Below are 19,280 nucleotides of genomic sequence, written 5' to 3' on the forward strand. Positions count from 1 at the left end.
TGCCCTTTGTTCCTATAGGGGCCATTACCCATGATGACATCACTGTCTTGGTAATGTAAAAAAAAAAGCCCAACAGACAGAGAAGACAATGATGTCATAATGTTAAGTGTTGTGCTTTCAGCATGAGTCAAGTCAGCAGTGAACCACTGAATCATATTTTTACTTTAGAAACCTACACACTTTCTGTTTTACAGTATGTGTGTTTAAGAGCACATCATGCCATGTATGTTTGTCTGCAGTGCTGCATGTCAGTCAGCAGATGGTGTGACAGTGAAATCCCATTCCCACACATTGACATCATCTTCACATGCAAAGTGAACACACAAGATCACTAGCCTGATTACGTCAGACTTCGTACTTCCGCTCAATTTCAGTTCGCTTCCGTACTCAGTCTGAGATGGCGAACTATCTCCCAGATTTCCTCCGGCTCCAAAACAGCCGGCCAATCAATGAACAGAGGGCGAACTGAGAGCAGTGATATAGAGGCTAAGTGCCAAATTTAGGATTGTAGTTTAGGTTAGGGAAATCGAAAACGGCAGCGGACATGGAGACACGGGATGCTATTCGCTCTGTTGTGGAGAATATTCTGGCATTTGCCAACTGAAGCCCGAACAAGAAGAATGTTTGTTTCATATTTTGAATGGAGGTGAAGTTGTGGCCCTACTCCCGAGTCCCGACAGGTTTTGGGAAAAGTTACATTTATCAACTGTTACCGATCGTCAGCGAGAAACTGGGGAGGCCAAAGTCTGGCAAGGCGATAATTATAGTTGTGAACCCTACCCTCAGACCATCCAAGATGTAGATGAGTTTCGATGTTCAGAACAGATTAGGAGAAATTTAGCATTACATTATATGCATGCCTGCCAGTTCATCCTCTGCAGTGAATGGGTGCCTTCAGAACAAGAGTCTAAACGGCTGATAAAAACATCACAATAATCCAAAGGTAATCCACAAAAATGCTGTCCATCAATTAACAATTTGTTTAGTGAATAGCTGTGAATAAGAAACAATCATTGTGATGCTTTTATCTTCAAACCAAAAAATAAAAAATATTTGTTATCTTTTTGGACTCTCATTATGTCGGCACCCATTCACTGCAGAGGATTGAACTGTGAGCAAGTGATGTAATGCTAAATTTCTCCAGTCTTCATGAAGAAACAATCTCATCTACATATTGGATGGCCTGAGAGTACTGTATATTTCCAGCAAATTTTCCTTTTTAGGTAAACCGCTCCTTTAATATAAAAATGCGATTAAAAATTATTTGATTTATAATCTCAACTTCTTATCTCTGCGACATCATTCTGCTGAAAATTGTGCTGAAAATTCTGCACATTGTAAGGATAGCAAACGAGAACATTAAGGTACAGTTTTTCTGTACCAATCTGGGTTGCGTAAGTTGATCGTAGACCCATTTGTGGAAAAGGGTTTATGATGTACTTAGGCTTATGATGATTTTGGGAAACACAGCCCTGGTCAGGGCAGTACTGCAGTAAACAAACAAACCCCTACCCCTTCCTTTTTTTTGATGTCCTTCTCATTGAGACTGGACAATACCAACAGCAGCTTGCTCTCTCTTTCAGACTCTCTCGGAGAGCCAATCCTCTTAATGCAGAGTGAGGCAGGGAGGGGGCAGGAAAGAGAGATGTAGAGGAGAGAGAACAGTTGGTGCTCAAAGCTGACGCAGGACACGTAGCGAAAGACAGTGCTGCATCGTATGGCGCTGTAAAGCAGCCCCTCTGACTCTTTGCATCACCTCACCAACTCTCTCTGCCTGGAATCTACTCTCTGTGTCGCTACAGAGACTGAGCCTGCTACCCAGCCATGGCCAGCCAGCAGGACTCAGGCTTTTTTGAGATCAGCATCAAGTCTCTGCTGAAATCCTGGGGCAGCAGTGAGTACGAACTCTGCACACATGCACGCAGTATTCTACCTCCACATGAGATGCCGCTACATTTGTGTACCGAGTTGTTTATGATCTGCTGAATCTATGCGTTTCCTCAGTTTTATATTCTTTAGTGCTAGTGAAGAGATACAAACCCCAACATTATCAGGAGAGTTAAATAATTCAGTTTGCTCTGGGATGTTTACATCCTTCTGTTATTTCTAAGAGTATTGGCTTTGGTTATCCAATATTCACACTCGTAGAAGCACTCAGGATGATACTTTTAAAGTGATGATGTTAAATGCGCGCATGTGTCCGGTTCATTAGTGTTTGGCTGGAGAGGTTGCGTTATGTAATGACTGCAGACCAAAGAGACTCGTGACATGATCAGGAGGATTTGTGCTGTTGTTTTTCATCACGTGCTGCGTTTGAGTACGTCAGCACCTCTCAGTGTGAGTGTGTGCCATGTCAAGGTTGTTCTATGTCATGGATGATGTATGTGAAGATGATGATGGCGACAGTCACATCATATGTTTCTGATGATGTATGAAAAGCATCATTTTACCAAGTCTAAGTGGAATATATGGTTTGTTTTCTACAAGTTTTATTGTTTTGCATGAGGGACAAATAGAGACCTTTGTGTCCCTGAATTATTTCTTTAATCTAGTTTAGAACAAAATGCCTCACAAATGAGCCTTTCAAATACATACAGTTGGCATGTTAAGTCACTGCTTTGTAGTGTATGTGTGTGTTAGAGGTATCTCTACCTTGCACTGTCAGCAGAGGTAGAACTGTCAACTGAGGGTGATAAAGACATGTTTCTCTTGTATAGAGGAGCTGTGTTGCTGTCCAGTGGCTGTTAATTTGTTCCCATGTGTTTTAGACATGCTGCTCGATCCCTGTGAAGTAGAACAGGTGGCCTGGAAACAGTCTGCTAACTCACTCAAGCAAATCCACTCAAATCTCTTTCAAGGCCCTCTGATCTCTTTTTCTGCACGCTGTCTTTCTCATTTTTTTTCTCTTGCATGCTCTCTTTCTCTATCAATTTAATTTGCTACCACTTGGTACACTTTGAGATTCCCTGTCTTTTTGTCCGAGCCACCTTTTTTATATAAGCTTCAACGTGCTGTGAATTAGTTTGTGTACAAAGTGATTATCAAGATAAGGTGGAGCAACAAGTAATCATGTTAAGATAAAGAAAAGTAGATGAATGTATGATGAATGTAGATGAAAGGATCTTGTATGTTTATACTGATAAATAAGGTAGAGTTTGCTTCCTCTTTTTAACAGACACTTAGGCATGCTCATTAGCGAGTGGTGCTCTAGTGCGATTACTGTATTATACTGTATTTCCGAGCAATCGCTTGGACTGGATCTTGCAGGAACTCAAACGATTTTAGTACCGGACTGCCTTTTTCGAGAGCTAAATTAGCTCCTACTCCAAATTAGACCCTATTAGCAGGGTCTAACCAGCACAACTGGTACTATCTGTGATGTAAGTACACACTGATGGGCCAGACGCATTCGAAAACGCTCTCACCTGCCATTATTAAAAACGGCATGTAACATACTGTAAACATTGTGTCAACTTATTTCGCAAGTATGATGAACAGCGATAAATATACAGATGCTGAAGTGCAGGCACTTGTAGCAAATGTAGCACTGCCAGTTGTCGTTTGAAATTCTTAGTCCTCCTTTCCATCAACATTCCATGTCCATTATTGTGAAACTCACGAGACGCAGCAAAAACACAGCTCCGATCACAGCCTCCTCCATCCTCCTGTGGTTAATGTTGTTCTTCTTTGTAAATGTTGTTGAATGTCACACACAAATGACATCGTTGTCGACTGACTTACGTCACATCCTAGAAAACGGTCGGTGCGAATGCAACCCTTTAAATGGTACTGGGAAATAGTTTACGTAAAATCGTCCAAGTACTTTAGTGCTGAACATTTAGTCCTGGAACTAAAGTGGTGCAAAAGGCTCTATTCCTTTGTTTTAAACTAGTTCCACTGTACGTATTTATGTGCATTTATGATGTCATAATATACATCAATTATTGCCATAAGAAACATTTTCACTAGAAATTCCATTATCGTAATTGTTATTGTAGCGTCACCGATGTATTTCACTGCAATTCATATCCAGTGAAATATGATGCCAGAATAGTTGTTATGGCGCCATCACTGCACACTCCAGTGAATCCAGTGGTATCCAGTGAAATGCAATGATGAAGTGAAATATGATATTAGAATTACCATTGAGACATCATTATTCTATTTCACTGGATACCACTGGATTCAGGGGAGCGTGCAGTGATGGTGTCCCAAAACCCATTCCAATATTATATTTCAGTGGATATCATAGGTATTACATCAGAATGGCTATTGTGACATCATCACTGCACACTCCAGTGGATCCAGTGGTGTACACTGAAATGTATTGATGATGTGACAACAGCCCTCCCTAATGCTTATATCATACCTATAATATCCAGTCAAATATGTCATATTTAGTGAAATATAATATCTGAATCACTGGATTCACTGAAGTGTGCATTGAAATCCAGTGAGGTGATATCATAGTGTGGAGTGTGAATTCCAGTGAAATCCATTGACGATATTATAAATGCATCACAATATCATTATGGCTATTATGATGTCACAATGCGTATTTATAAAAGTCATTGTATTTCTTTTATAGAATGTAACGCTTTAATAGATTTCATTGAAATGTACAGATTCTATGTATCTATGTACAATTCTAATGTATCCATGCTTTTAAGATTTATTGTGTGTACCCCATTAAAAATAAATGTACGTATATCCCTGTAAATACAATTTAAATTCATGTCTCGCACACTTCAATGCACTTTGAAGGAACATATAAGTTCGCTTCGAACTGGAATCATAGCGGAATATCCTGTGATGTCCACTTCGCAGGGCACTTACATTCGAATAGAACACACATCTGAAGCCAAAAGAGAAACACAAAGTGTGCAGAGCAAGGGGGCACGAGGATTGGAATTGAGAACCACTGTGTTAGAGGAGTGTGTGTCAGTGCTGAGTTTAAATATAGCACCACATAGTCCCTCCTACCCTCTCTCTCTTTCTCCCTTTACTCTCTCACTTGGCTTTGCTTGAATTCCAGCTTGACCTTCTCCTCAGTTAGGGCTTGCTTTTATCAAAAGTCTACTAGGAGCTACACAGGAAGGCTGTGTTTCCTTGAACTTGCAGTCTCCTACTCCCATAACTCCAAGAGCAAAGCCCTGCTATCCCAAGTTTGTGGCTGTTTGATGGGGCTGCCCAGCATGGTGCAGGTCCACAAAGACAGGGCGGGAAGACAGATGGGAAGTATGGAGCTCTGGTGGAGGTAGAGGGCTAGTTTTGTTTTGGATTACTGGAACTGACACGGCCGCATCATGGAGCTTTCTCCCGTGCGGTGGAGTCGGGCCAGCGTCATCAGCTTCATCAAGGGCCTTGGTAGGTGCCACATAAGTGAAAGGTCTGCGGGTGAATGGCTTTTGTTCATGTTCTCAGCGCTTGCTATAAGCATTCTGTGGATTCCTGATAGTGTGTTCAAGGCTCATGAAGCGAGGAAAATATTTCACAATCCTTTCCAGCAGCTCCTCTCCTCATTCAGTTTGAAATGTTCGGGCTTGACAGCAAATTCGGAGGTGTCAACCGACATCTGCTGTTTGTCCATAAATAACACCGTTGACGTTAATGTTATGTACAGATGAATGTTAAGCCAACCATATGTTGTAAATTGAAACTAATGATTATCAAATGTTTAATGTCTGTTTTGGTCTTGTTTGATATATTCTGGTTTCCTTCCAGGTGGTTTGTTTCATGTCATTTAGCACAAGTACAAATCATTCCATTGTTCTACCCTTGAACTAAGCAGTGGTCAGGTCACAAACTCCTATTAACATTGTGTGAAGTTTACATTTCTGAGGTCTGCCAGAGGAATTTTAGATTGCAAAATATCAGCCTGACATGCATTGCATTTCTTCATTGGAGCTTACTGAGAGAATGCCCAAACTTTATCTGAACACCAGAATATTACAGAGACCGCAGCCGAAGGCAGTAGCAATGCTCTGACAAACATCCACCACACTACTCACACATTCTTCAGAAAACTGAAAAGTTCTAGTTAACAATGAGGACCTAAGAAGTGAAATTGTGACTTGTGTGGAGGAATTATTTGCTTTTGATGCTGCTTGAATGGAGGAGTGTGTCACTGTTTGGACATGGATTGGTTTAGTTTGTATTAGCAAAAACTTGTTAATAAACACTCATTTAAGAGTTTTAATTCCTAACTGTTCATAAAAGCACTTATGCAATCTTCATTTTGAGGTAATTGCCTCAATTCTAAGCAACTGCGCCTATCTATAAACCGCTCATATTACTGTTAGGAATTAGGATTTTTTTTTTTCCTATTCGTATTGCAGCTTGTGACTTGTTGGGAGGTTGCAAGGGTCTATTCTAAGAGGAGCACATGCTCGGAGCCCCTGCAGCCACATTACGTGGGCTCCCCCGGCCACGGCCTGCATGCTGACCCCCCTCCCTCCTTTGAGAGCGATTGCATGGTCATGCCAAAAATGAAAACACCAGCTGCTCCATCCCTGGCCGATGTGAGATGGTGCTCTCAAGGCATACTGTAGACTCAGGCCTCAACCCTAACGTTGATAGCACCACTTTCAGTATTTCATAGCTGTCAAAATATCTCTCGTGTTTTTTAATTTGATTATCTGTCAAGTTGATTCCATCTCAAAGCACTTGATTGGCCAGGCACATTTTTCTTCTGTGTGGGATTAGAAAATCACCCAAGTTGTAGTCACTCAAGTCACTGGCACCACACAGCATGTCGGCACTTGTCAGTGCACTGATTAGAGCAACAATTGAGCTACTAATAAGATCCATAATAAACTAATCCTGTTTTTTTTGTGTGCGTTCCCAGCATCCCCCATAGGAAAGCGCCCCCTCCCCCAAGTGAACAGTGCTCCTGGTGAGAGGAAAGGTCCTGTTGCCACCATGCCGGTTACAGTGGACCCAGAGAGCAAACCGGGCGAGTATGTCCTCAAAAGCCTATTCGCCAACTTCACCACCCTGTCTGAACGCAAAATACGCATCATCATGGCAGAACCACTGGTAAGAGACCCTTTTTTTATTTCAGGCAAGACAAAGTTTAACATTTCTTAGGGTCTAATTTTCCAAAGCATTTACATACATGCAGATCATCTGAGACACAAAACCTCAAATGCAAGTAAATAACGTCTAGCCCATATTAAATCAGTCACCACAAGTCAGAGTTTGGTTTGAGGCTTTCTTACGCCTCATTTTAGCTGATTCTCTGGTATGTTGAGTAGTCTAGAAAAACAGGAAGTGTACAGTATGCTGTCTAAAACAATTAGACAAAGGAGGAGAGATATGTAACAGCCATGGCATACAAGTTATTAATGACTGTGCTTTGGCTTTCATCAGTAATTGCTTTAGTTGGCAGGAATCGAATGTTCATACTTCACAATATATCTTCAAACTGCACTAATAGCCGTGAGATACTGTGTCTGTTTTTGCTGCAGTGGCTCAGGTTGCCTGGTCTCTCTGTATCACTATAATTCCATTATGCTGGAGTGCAGATTTAAGTGGACAGGAATGGGTTTCGTCTGCTTGGTATGTTCAAGTCAAAAAGCTCACGTACCAAACAGGAAGCAGTCAAAGCTCTCAGCACACCCATTTAAGTAATATCTCTGTGCACAGACATGCTGTGCCCAGACAGTGTGTGCTTTAAGTTAATGAATTAATTTCACATTCGTGACTTTGTCACCTCTGTGGACGTGCTTAGTTTTGTCAAATGTATTTTCAAGTCAACAGCCAGTAATGTACAGTTCACAATTTATAGATCACAGAAGTAACTTCAACATCCGATTCAAAGTTCAACCATAAAATAATCATTACCTTTAGAAACAGATCACAGCCATGACCTAGACATCTATATTCAACCTGTTTGTAGAATCCCTGCTCTCCTTTGACCATGTCCACCCCTGTTAACCTGAAAGTGTGTGTGCGTGTGTCTACAAGTGTGTCTGTGTGTTATGGGGTTAATCACTTGATTTGACCTTCAGACCCAACCTCATTTAAATTGTTCACTTGGCTTCAAGGACCTCTTTCCCACGCCTGCACATTAAAGCTGTGGCATCTTCAGATTAAGTTCAGAGGATTACAGTTGTATTAGTGCTAAGAATCAGTATAAGAGTCGTCGCTGACCTCTTTCAATCATTGATAATGCTCACGTGAGCTATAGGCACACCAATACAAGCTTTTTTACATTTGTTACACAGATTTTGGAGTGAAAACATGGAATAAAGTGATCAACAAAAACTGAAAAAAAAAAAAAAAACTGAGAGTACTAGTTTTATTGGCAGCTGAAGCCTAATTCAAATTAGATCCTAAAGTTAACTCTTTCTCTACCAGCTCAGTCACTGGCAACATTTTTGATCATTTTCACAACATTTTCTTGGCCCCCAGAATATTTGTCTGTATGAATATCTGAACATACAATATGTCAAAAGAAAGAATAGAGCCTCTGCTTTTTTATGAACAATTAAATGTTAATATGTTCAATTAAAAAAAGCAACATTGTGTACAAAAAGCTGAGATGGAAGTTTTAATTTATATGATGTTTAAAGTTTGATAATCACATTATTTTTTATATGCATCTGCTTACATGTGCTGTCACCTGCTTCTTCACTTGTATTTTGAGCTGGAGATTCTGTACTTATTCAGAAGATGTTTAATAGCGCCCCCTATCATATAGCAGTGAGAACACGGAAAGCCAAATAATTCAGTCAATGGCGAGGGAGCGTTTTCTCATAAATTATGGAAAATAATGTCAATAGCGGGGGAAAAGTTAATAAACACTCAAGAACTTGGTGAATGATGTCTGAAGTCTGTAAAGGTTTTCGAGTGCAGATTCCATTGATTATATGTTGTTACAAGTTCATTCATTACAAAAGAAAACTTGTTCTATGACTCTTAAGTTGTTTTTGATGTTCTGCAGGAAAAGCCCCTCACCAAGTCTCTACAAAGAGGAGAAGACCCACAGTTTGATCAGGTGAGATCAAGTGACATTTTCCATATCCTTCATGACATTTACTTTTATCCTGCCTGATACACACTCACAATTAAACAATCAGGGCTGTAGATATGTTTCTGTTTTCTTTCCATCAAAAATTGATAACTCTAGAAATGACAAAGTAATGTTGTAAAAGAATAAATGATCTGCTGCCATACAATCATACTTTTCTTGCCCCTCTCTTTAAATTTGGTAGATTTGTTAGTCATCGTCGGTCAGACCCTAAGAATAGCATTCCTATAGTTGGTGCAATGCTGTCCTGACTTTACCCCTCTGTACTGAATTCTTAAGCAGTCTGAACGTGTGTTTGTGCATTAATATCTCACAGTGGTTGGGGGAGGAATACCAGGCCGTCTCTGCCCAAACACCCCTCCCTTCCTCTATTTGGTTTAGCTCAGCTTGTATGACTGTATCCACTCTTCTTCTGTTGACCCGAATACCATCCATTTCATTTATACTGCATCTTAATTTGCCTAGTTAAGCTACAGTATGCCCTAAAAGTATGTATTCATTTTTTTTTTGAGTGTGCAGAAAAATAATTGACATGTTTTGGGACATACTACTGAATCCTTTTCTAAAGCGTAATGGGTAGACGGTGGTGAATATTAGCCAGGATACTTTCTTTAGATCTTTTGGGACAATCATTTCAACATACTATGATTTATAACACACTAATTGTTATTTCATATATTATTTAGGGTATATATATTGTATACTATATAGAATACAAGTTGAAATGTAGCATTACAGTCTAGTACAGTACATTGAGTCTTTTATATTGGGCACATTAAAGCAATGTTGGCCATACCTTACTACACACTGTTTTTTAAATTAAGCACTATGCACAACATGTTAATTGTCTGAAAGCTTAAATTACCCAGATGACTTTGGTTGTTAAAATATGGATGCTGCATAGTTTCACATGCAATTTTTAATAAAAAATTCAGTAAGCAGTACAATTAGTGGTCTGACAGATGATAAACAGTTTCCTGAAGTCGCTTCCTATGTTTCCCCACAGCTGATCAGCACTATGAGCTCTCTTGCTGAGTATTGTCTACCCTCCATCCTGCGGACGCTGTTTGACTGGTATAAAAGACAGAACGGCTTGGAAGACGAGTCCCATGAGTACCGCCCACGTGCAAACACCAAGTCCAAAAAGTGAGTCTCCACCAAGATTTAAAGTTACTGAAGTTGCTAATCTCCACCAAGATTACCGAAGTCACATTTACCTCTCTGAAGTATTTTGAAAACTTTAAAATTTGTAAACTCTTCTTAGACAAAATAAGACTTTTATATAGGGTATGGTGAAATGTTTGGTCAGTTTGAACCCTGTCTATAGAGTATACTTGAGATAAAAATAGAGCACACAAAATCTGGTATCTGGTCTTCAAATCAATTTAATCTGATTTAATGTCTGTTGCATAAGTGTGATAATAGGATGCGGTATATTTGTGTGTTTATGTATGTGTGATCTAGTGTGGATGGAAGCGTGTGATTGATGCCTGTCGTCAGGAAGCCTGGCCTTCTTCTTATGAAATACAATCTCTAATGCAGTGCACTGCACAGCAGCTCATCTGACATTGATGATTGGCTGTTTTTGAATAGATGGGCTAACAAGATTAGTATCGTCTGGTGGATCTTTTTCCTGTGGACATTTTTATTTAAGCCTACTTTCACAATAATGTTTTTGAATATTGTATTTTAGAAATATTTGCCACATATTAGTGGGAAAGTAAAGGTAGAAATTCCTCAGCAGTTATATGCGATCTCATTTCCGCAGACCATAATCAAATATCACTATTGGCAGTTAGGTTAGGTTACATCAGTGCTTCAGAATCAAATAGAGGCCATAGAGGATTTCAGAAGCTCACATGGCACAAGCCCCGGAAGCATATTTATTACTTACTTAAGCAAGCAGTGATTGTTTATCAAAATGTGATTTATTCAGTTTCTTGTTCGCTCTCTCTCTTTCAGTGATGAACAGCAGAAAGATTATCTGATGGAAAGGAGGGACTTAGCAATAGACTTCATTTTCTCGCTGGTGCTTATTGAGGTTTTAAAACAGGTAAAAAAAAAAAACATTTAAATTTTTTATTCTACTTATTTAATATAACGTAATAAATAAATATATCAATTGATGAAATTCATTATTTAATTCTATTTTATAATATTTAATATTTACTCTTTCTTTTTCTGCCTTACTTTGTAGATCCCTCTTCACCCTCTTCTGGACGGCCTGATTCAGGAAGTCATTAACCTGGCCTTCAAACACTTTAAGTACAAAGAAGGGTAACGATCCACTCAAGTTATTTCCTCCATCCACCATAATGCATAATTCTCCTGCATGTGTTTGCATGAGTAAATCTGCCTAATAAGCATTTTACAAAATTTGTATTTTCCCTCAGTCGAGTGTACTCACTGCAAATGTAAGTGCTGTTAAGCCAAGTAAAAAAAATGATGGTCTTTCTCTGTCCTGCAGGTACCTTGGGCCCAACACGACTAACATGCACATAGTAGCTGATCTGTATGCAGAGGTTGTCGGTGTCGTTGCCCAGTCCAGGTAAATTTTGAAGCAGCAAAATCAGAACATTTTTAGAGTTTAATATACAGTTATGTGGAGTGAGATTTTGGACCAGTGAAAGCATTTTTGCTTGATGTTGTATTGGGCCACCACTGTAAAACCACATGCGTTTGCTTTAAAATTCCCACCTCACTTTGAAATGGATGGCTCCATGATTCCTCTTGAAGCCAGCGACCTGGTTTCAAGCCCGAAATGATGGCGGCATTCTTCTTCCTGTGACAGAGTGTCTAGTGTTAGATTAAACACTAATGGGAGCCCATTACCCTGATAGACGAGATGTCTCGTCATGTTCACAGGACGCTCCATCAGTGTCTCCCTATCGGTGTGAGAGCGCCAGTACTGACAGTAATAGCCTAGCTCTTTCCATATTTAATAGTGTGAAAAATGTCCTTGTGGCTGAACTAATAATAAGAAAGTCTTAAAACTCTGCAGTCTACATGTGTTTGTAGAAGTCGAACGACATGTTAGGTATGCATGGGTCTGTTCTTCTCCTCCTAAATAGCATAATTCAGTCAAACAGTTTGTACAGTGCAAATACACATGGTTGCTTTATTTCTCTGAGTTGGAAAGTAGCCCGTTGGTTTGTAGCTCACCTAAAACAAACATCGAGTCTTGCAGAGAGAGATGCCTCCCTATTCCTCCTCCAGATGCCTTTCTAAATATAGGGCTGAAGATCTCTCCCTCTGTCAGAGTGAACTCACAAACACACAAACACTCCCTAACACATGAAATATCCAAGTCCCGGCCAAACTGAATCTGCTGACTTTGGTGGAATGGAGTTAAATATGGGCTTCTTATTGCAATTTGATTGAATGAATTTACTGATATTCTGATTATTATTAATTGCAGTTGGTAGCATATGTAATGCATATTGAGAAAAGCTTTCAGTTGAAGACAATTAAATAACAGACAAGTACTGAATAGACAAGATGTGACTTGTGTGGTTTATTGTGTTTGTTTTTTTGAGTTTTGAGTTTAGTAAATTTTGAATAGATTTTTGTCAATCTGTCTAAGGTAGACGGGGGATGCTTTTTAGGCAGGAAACTTTTTTTGTATACATTACATTTACATTTAGTCATTTAGCAGACATTTTTATCCAGAGAGAGGACAATGGAAGCAATCAAAATCAACAAAAAAGTAATGATATGCTAGTGCTATAACAAAACTCAGTTAGCTTAACACAGTACATATAGCAACGTTTCTTTAATCATATAATGCATAAAATTAAATATATATAAATAAATATACTGTCTGTAGTTTTAAAAAAATTATGTGCACATGTAGACACATTTTTACTCATGTCTCGTTGTTTAGCTTCAGCATAAATTTACATTTACTTATTTTAACCTACAAATGAGGAACATCATAAGCAATTTATCGTAAGATATATTATGCAAATATCGATAAACAAGCAACAGCTTGTAGTTAAATTACCACTGCAGAATAAAAAGGAATCAAACCAAAACTTTGCTGTTTTGCTATATTCTTATTATTATATTTATTTAGCAGTATTATTATTATTTTTGAAATATGAATACCTTTCCATTCTTCCCAGGTTTCCTGCAGTGAGGAAGAAGTTCATCTCAGAGTTGAAGGAGCTCAGGCAGAAAGAGCAGAGCCCGTATGTTCTCCAGAGCACCATCAGCCTCATTATGGGGGTCAAGTTCTTTCGTATTAAAATGTACCCAGTGGAAGATTTTGAAGCGTCTTTCCAGTTTATGCAGGTACACACCAAATTAATACTACAAATGTTCTTTGTTAATTGACAAACAGTGTACAGTATGTTAAATAAAAATCTTTCTGTTGTACTCCTATATGTTTATAGGAGTGTGCTCAGTATTTCTTGGAGGTGAAAGATAAGGACATTAAACACTCTCTGGCTGGACTCTTCGTAGAGATACTCGTCCCTGTAGCCGCAGTAAGTACAGCAGTCTTTGCTGCATTAAACACTGCCAAGCTAAGTATTTGAATGTTTAAATATTTCACTGTATTTTTTATTTATGCACTAAGTTAGAATTTGTTTGAGTAAGAAAAAGTTTACGAATACTGTATGCAGGTTTACATTTTAATCTGTAATTCATTTTCAACATGATGTTTCTTTGCAGACGGTAAAGAATGAGGTGAACGTGCCCTGTTTGAGGAACTTTGTGGAAACGCTGTATGATACAACATTAGACCTGTCATCCAGGAAGAAACACTCTCTGGCAAGTCTGGCTCTCTTTTCCCATGCTTGAGAGCAGTAGAGAGAGATGCATCAACAGTAATTGGCTCATAGCTGACATGTTTTTGCCACAAATTGCCGCTAAATATTTTGCAATCCAACTTAAAGATAACAACCCAAGTGGAAAATTATGATGACGACCAAGTACTTTCTGAAATATTTCAGAGAGCAGTGCTTCTCAAAGTGTAGTTCTCAACCCAAAAATTCCTGTATACACTTAAATAAATAATGTGAAATTTTTAAATAATTTACAGTAATGAAATTACTAACAGTAAATGTGCCATCAGTCATTTTCTTGGCAAATATTTAAATGAAACAATAGCAATATGGCTGCTGCAATTATTTTTACACTATTAAATTCGTAACTGCTTACAGCTGTCTGAGAATATAAAAAAATCAGTTTTTATGGGTATTTTAATCACTTTTTGAATAGCTTCGACCTGTTCAAACTATATTTTTTGATCTCTATTTTGGTTACCATGGTTAATAATGATTTCAGTAGGAATTTGTGTGTTTCTGAATTGTTCCAGATATAAAGAGATGTGGGGAGAGAGAGTTTGAATACACTTTGTTCTAGAGTGATTCGCTGCCTTCGAGCAGTTTTCGAATTATACAATTCTTGTTAAGGACTTGCGTAATTATTGATTTCTTTTTTTTCTTTCCCAGGCTCTGTATCCATTGGTAACATGTCTGCTGTGTGTGAGCCAGAAGCAAATCTTTCTAAACAGATGGCACGTCTTCCTCAACAACTGCTTGTCCAACCTGAAAGTGAGTCTTTGTGATCCACAAAGCTTGTGTGATACAATAGACCTGAGATGACGTCAGATTATGGATAACAGATAACATGAAAAAATGAATGCACTTTTGTTGTGCAAGGCAGTTGTGTAAGCATCATGTGATCGCATTTTCTTTTAATCATTGGAAACCATCAGTCAAGTGCACAGATATTTAAAGTGGCAGCAGTTACAAGCAAATAGCTGTTAAAAAATGTGTGAAATGCAGAGGGAAGGCAGCAGACTGTAGGAATGTTATGCTTGCTTGAAGAGGAGGCAGGTAGGACAGGAGGATCCTTTATCATTAGCTTTAACATCTCATTGTACATTCTGTACTCAGAAATTCAGTCTTTATACCTGTGTAGGGATGTGAGAGAGGCAGAGTGAAAGAATGAAGGAAATGAGTCAGGGCAGGAAAAAGAAGGTACAAAATAACAACCACGAAGTGCAGCACTGAGAGACCTTCTGGCAATGATGTTTAACAAGATGCTGGATCTTTCTTTCAGCGTTCAGCTCTTAATCTGATTTCTGTTATCTCTCAGTGTCTCTGAGTCTCAGGCAGTTGTCATGTTGTGCTTGCAGCGGTCTGCTGAAGTTAGTCTGAGAGATGCTGACTTGTTATGTAATGAAGGTTTTGACCTGTAGGAAAAAGATCCTGTTTGCTTCAGTGCCAACGTTTGGTCATAAGTCCAAGGAAATTTAACTCCAAAGCCAAGAAATACATAACATAAAAGAACAGACAGTTTCAAAGTATAGAAAATTGCAGTAAAAATAATTTTAATCAGTATATTTGCCTTGCCAGTAAAATATATAAACATCCTTACAATAGGATACATTTATTGATATACCAATAATATAATTGAATGTGTTAAAATATATATTACAAATCTATTCATTATATATATATATATATATATATATATATATATATATATATATATATATATATATATATATATATATATATATATATATATATATAATTTTATATATATGTTAATTTATTATAATTTTTATAAATATATATTTATTATGTAATTTTTCTTTTTTCTTCTTTTTTTTAAGCTGATTTGTTGTTTGAAGATTTTTTTTGTTGAACTAATGCAAATTATGGAATTAGTGGAAATTATACAGAAGTTTAAAAAGTGCACATATTTTGTGATCATAATTTATTAGATGCATCACAGGAACGTAAATGGAAATTACAGCGAAATGCTCTTCTTTCAGAACAAAGACCATAAAATGGCCCGGGTGGCACTTGAATCTCTTTATCGGCTGCTGTGGGTCTACATGATCCGAATCAAATGTGAAAGCAACACTGCAACACAAAGGTAGCGTACTGAAAACCAGAAACATACAGTACAAGTCACAATTTAAGAAATAGATTTCTGATATAAGAAATATAATGGATATTTCAAATGCAGGACACTGCCAGTGATGATGAAGAGTAAGATTTGATGATGTTAAGATGACGTTTTGACCTTTTTATCCACTCCAGCCGCCTCACCTCAATCATATCAACGCTGTTCCCTAAGGGTTCACGGAGCGTCGTTCCCAGAGACATGCCACTCAACATATTTGTCAAGATAATTCAGTTCATCGCCCAGGTTTGACACCCACACACCTTTGTACACCTGATAAGCATCTAAGAAAATATTAGCTGCACATCTATGTTTCTGTGTCAGGGCGTTATTAAATAACACACAGCAATATCCTCTTTGTTTCTCTCCTTACTAAAGGAACGGCTGGATTTTGCAATGAAAGAAATAATATGTGATCTGCTGAGTGTTGGAAAATCAGCCAAAGCTTTCAGTTTAAATCCAGAGGTAATGTTTATTCTCAAACACACACTCAATAGACCGAGTTGAGATCTTGTCATGAGAAAATGCATATTTGGTTTATTGTCTTGTATTTGTGTGGTGTATGACCAGAGAATGAACATTGCTCTGAGAGCATTCCTCGTCATAGCTGATAACCTGCAGCAGAAAGATGGTGAACCACCCATGCCGAACACAGGGGCTACTTTGCCTTCTGGGAACACTCTGAAGAAGAAAAAAACCTACCTCAGCAAAACTCTAACTGAGGAGGAAGCTAAACTTATAGGTCAGGCCACTGATATTGTAAACACCTGCTTGCGTGTGCTTGAGTTTGTTGTGTATCTTACAGTTTTTTATAGTCTGGATTGTTTATGCGGTTCCCTGCAGGTATGGCACTGTATTACTCCCAGGTCAGGAAGGCCATTGATAACATCCTGAGGCACTTGGACAAAGAGGTGGGCCGCTGCATGATGCTCACCAATGCCCAGATGCTTAACAAGGAACCCGAGGACATGATCACGTAAGCAACTCTTTCTGGCCTGTCTCAACCTATTAGTGTAACATGAGTGGGTGAAGGAAAAGCTCACAACCAGACAACATACTGTATGAGTCACCTCCAGCCCACACACCCTGTTCAGACAGTTTGACATGCTCTTTTTTTCCTGTTTCCTCTTGTTTCTCACCTTGTTTACTTTTGCATAACTCATCCCTTCTCTCTCGGGTCAGGGGTGAGAGAAAACCGAAGATTGACTTGTTCCGGACGTGTGTTGCGGCTATTCCCCGTATCCTGCCAGACGGCCTGTCCAAAATTGAGCTCATCGATCTCTTGGCCCGGTGAGGTTCACCTCGCACCCTTTGACTAAAAAATGAACCTTCCAATAAAAAGTTATAATTATCACTGTTTTTCTCTTTGCATTTTGCAGGTTGACAGTCCACATGGATGATGAACTCAGACTCATTGCCCAGAATTCGCTGCAGAGTCTTCTGCTAGACTTCTCCGATTGGAGAGAAGATGTGCTGTTCGGGTACACTAACTTCCTGCTGCGTGAAGTGCAGGACACACAGCAGGGCCTGCAGGACTCGTCTGTTAAACTGCTGCTGCATTTCCTGACCCAGTGGAGGCTGGCGATACAGGCGCCTGGAAAACGCTCGGCGGAGGTATAAACATTATGTGCCACTGGACGTTTTACATGAACATTTTCTCTCTGCTGGCTGTGCTTACTAAGCCAATATAAACAGTTATTTGGAGTTGTGGGCATGATCGTGTGTATGTGTATATATTTGTTGACTTCAGATGGGAACTCACAGCAGCGGGAGCTCCAGACTGCCGCCCGAGCGCAGTCCTCACTCCACGGTGCTGCACGCTGTGGAGGGTCTGGCCCTTCTGCTGCTGTGCTCCTGCCAGACCAGCACCCGCAAACTGGCTGTGTCCGTCCTCCGAGAGATACGCTGCCTGTTTACAGCCATCGGACAAGCCGAGGTGAAACAAAACTGCTGGGACTTTAGCAGATTAGGCCAGAAAAACACAACACAAAACCAAGTGATGAAACCAAACACGGCAGAATAAAATATTATAGAAAAAGACAGAATATCATAAAAACTATTAGAATAGAAAAAGACAGAATAGAATCTTGTAGAAAAGGACAATATAGTGAAGAAATAAAGATAGAATAAAATAAAAAAGATGTGATGGAATAGAAGAAGAACAGAATACAAAAAGAATAGAATAGAAAAATAGAACAGAAGGTAGCCAAGAAGAATAAGACTGGCAAAACAAAACCGAATCGGATTAGAAAAAAAGAAAGGGTAAAGAAATAAAAAGACTATATAGAATAGAAAAAAGATAGCATAGAATAAAAAAGATAATAGAATAGAATATGCATAGAATAGGAAATTACAATAGAATAGAGAAAAAAAATAGAGTAGAAAAGAACAGAAAAAAAGAATAAAATAAAAACAATAGTATGAAAGTGGAAAGAGAATTAAACAGAAAATAAAATCACTAAAGCTTTTTGACAATATATTGAATTACATTTGACCAGTTGAAATAATCCTAAATATGCATACACATGCATTGGATTGATTTTAGACATGATACTAATCAGTACTAGACCTGTTAGTGCAGCATAAACATTATTCAACAAGAGCCTCATGACTGTCATGTGATTCTTCTCTCAGGATGACGATAAATCCATGATCGAGGTTATGGACCAACTGGCCCCCAGCGTGCTGGAAAGTTTCGTCCATGTGGCCTTCTCTGACTCTGTAAGCATTTCCCATTAGCCCAGCGGATGTGTTTCTGTTTGTATATCCATATGTTTATGTCGTTCTCAGTATTGACCTCTACTTGCATAAAATTGATTTGTGCCTCAAGGCTTTTATAGAACACAGTCAACAAATGTTTCTGTCTGTAGAGTCCTAACACACATGCATGCTTGCTCAAGTTCAGCCATTAAAATCTGTGTCCTGTGAAGGCCACCCTGCCCATGAGTCATCACGTGGACCTGCAGTGGCTGGTAGAGTGGAACGCACGCCTGGTAAACAGCCACTATGACGTAAAGAGCCCGTCTCACGTGTGGATCTTCGCTCAGTCTGTGAAGGACCCCTGGGTGCTCTGCCTCTATAGCTTCCTTAGGCCAGATCACCTCCCTAAGCACTGCTCCACCGCGCTCAGCTACGCCTGGCCCTACGCATTCACACGTCTACAGCTGCTTATGCCGCTAGTTGACCCAAAGTGAGTATTTACATTATCTTTACTCTTAAAACTTGGCGTTTTGATGATTTTTTTTGCACGAGTATGCCAGAAAACAATAGTTTAAAGAATAGACATTCATGTCCAAAGTAGAAATTATTTTTGAGCCCCTTT

At 39.0% G+C, this 19,280-nt stretch overlaps 1 protein-coding gene across 11 annotated transcripts in view; it reads left to right on the forward strand.

Annotated features, from left to right (window-relative positions):
• LOC113109950 (protein furry homolog) overlaps window positions 1–19,280 on the forward strand; it is a 55,811-nt gene that overhangs the window by 10,066 nt on the left and 26,465 nt on the right. For 7 of the 11 annotated variants that reach the window (XM_026273864.1, XM_026273854.1, XM_026273857.1 and 4 more), the window contains exons 2-21: window positions 6,848–7,038; window positions 8,948–9,001; window positions 10,041–10,180; window positions 10,997–11,087; window positions 11,232–11,311; window positions 11,502–11,582; window positions 13,159–13,327; window positions 13,429–13,521; window positions 13,709–13,807; window positions 14,491–14,592; window positions 15,825–15,928; window positions 16,096–16,204; window positions 16,337–16,423; window positions 16,529–16,700; window positions 16,802–16,934; window positions 17,141–17,248; window positions 17,338–17,572; window positions 17,709–17,894; window positions 18,593–18,679; window positions 18,889–19,148. In XM_026273864.1, coding sequence (XP_026129649.1) covers window positions 6,922–7,038; window positions 8,948–9,001; window positions 10,041–10,180; window positions 10,997–11,087; window positions 11,232–11,311; window positions 11,502–11,582; window positions 13,159–13,327; window positions 13,429–13,521; window positions 13,709–13,807; window positions 14,491–14,592; window positions 15,825–15,928; window positions 16,096–16,204; window positions 16,337–16,423; window positions 16,529–16,700; window positions 16,802–16,934; window positions 17,141–17,248; window positions 17,338–17,572; window positions 17,709–17,894; window positions 18,593–18,679; window positions 18,889–19,148 — 2,507 coding nt within the window. In that variant the 5' untranslated portion in view covers window positions 6,848–6,921. Of the gene's footprint in view, window positions 1–1,662; window positions 1,895–5,035; window positions 5,368–6,847; window positions 7,039–8,947; window positions 9,002–10,040; window positions 10,181–10,996; window positions 11,088–11,231; window positions 11,312–11,501; window positions 11,583–13,158; window positions 13,328–13,428; window positions 13,522–13,708; window positions 13,808–14,490; window positions 14,593–15,824; window positions 15,929–16,095; window positions 16,205–16,336; window positions 16,424–16,528; window positions 16,701–16,801; window positions 16,935–17,140; window positions 17,249–17,337; window positions 17,573–17,708; window positions 17,895–18,592; window positions 18,680–18,888; window positions 19,149–19,280 lie in introns of those variants that run through there. The other 4 variants (XM_026273860.1, XM_026273863.1, XM_026273865.1 and 1 more) reach the window with 2 other exon arrangements.

The sequence above is a fragment of the Carassius auratus genome, chromosome 10, assembly GCF_003368295.1.
Source record: "Carassius auratus strain Wakin chromosome 10, ASM336829v1, whole genome shotgun sequence".
Classification (NCBI taxonomy): Eukaryota; Metazoa; Chordata; class Actinopteri; order Cypriniformes; family Cyprinidae; genus Carassius; species Carassius auratus.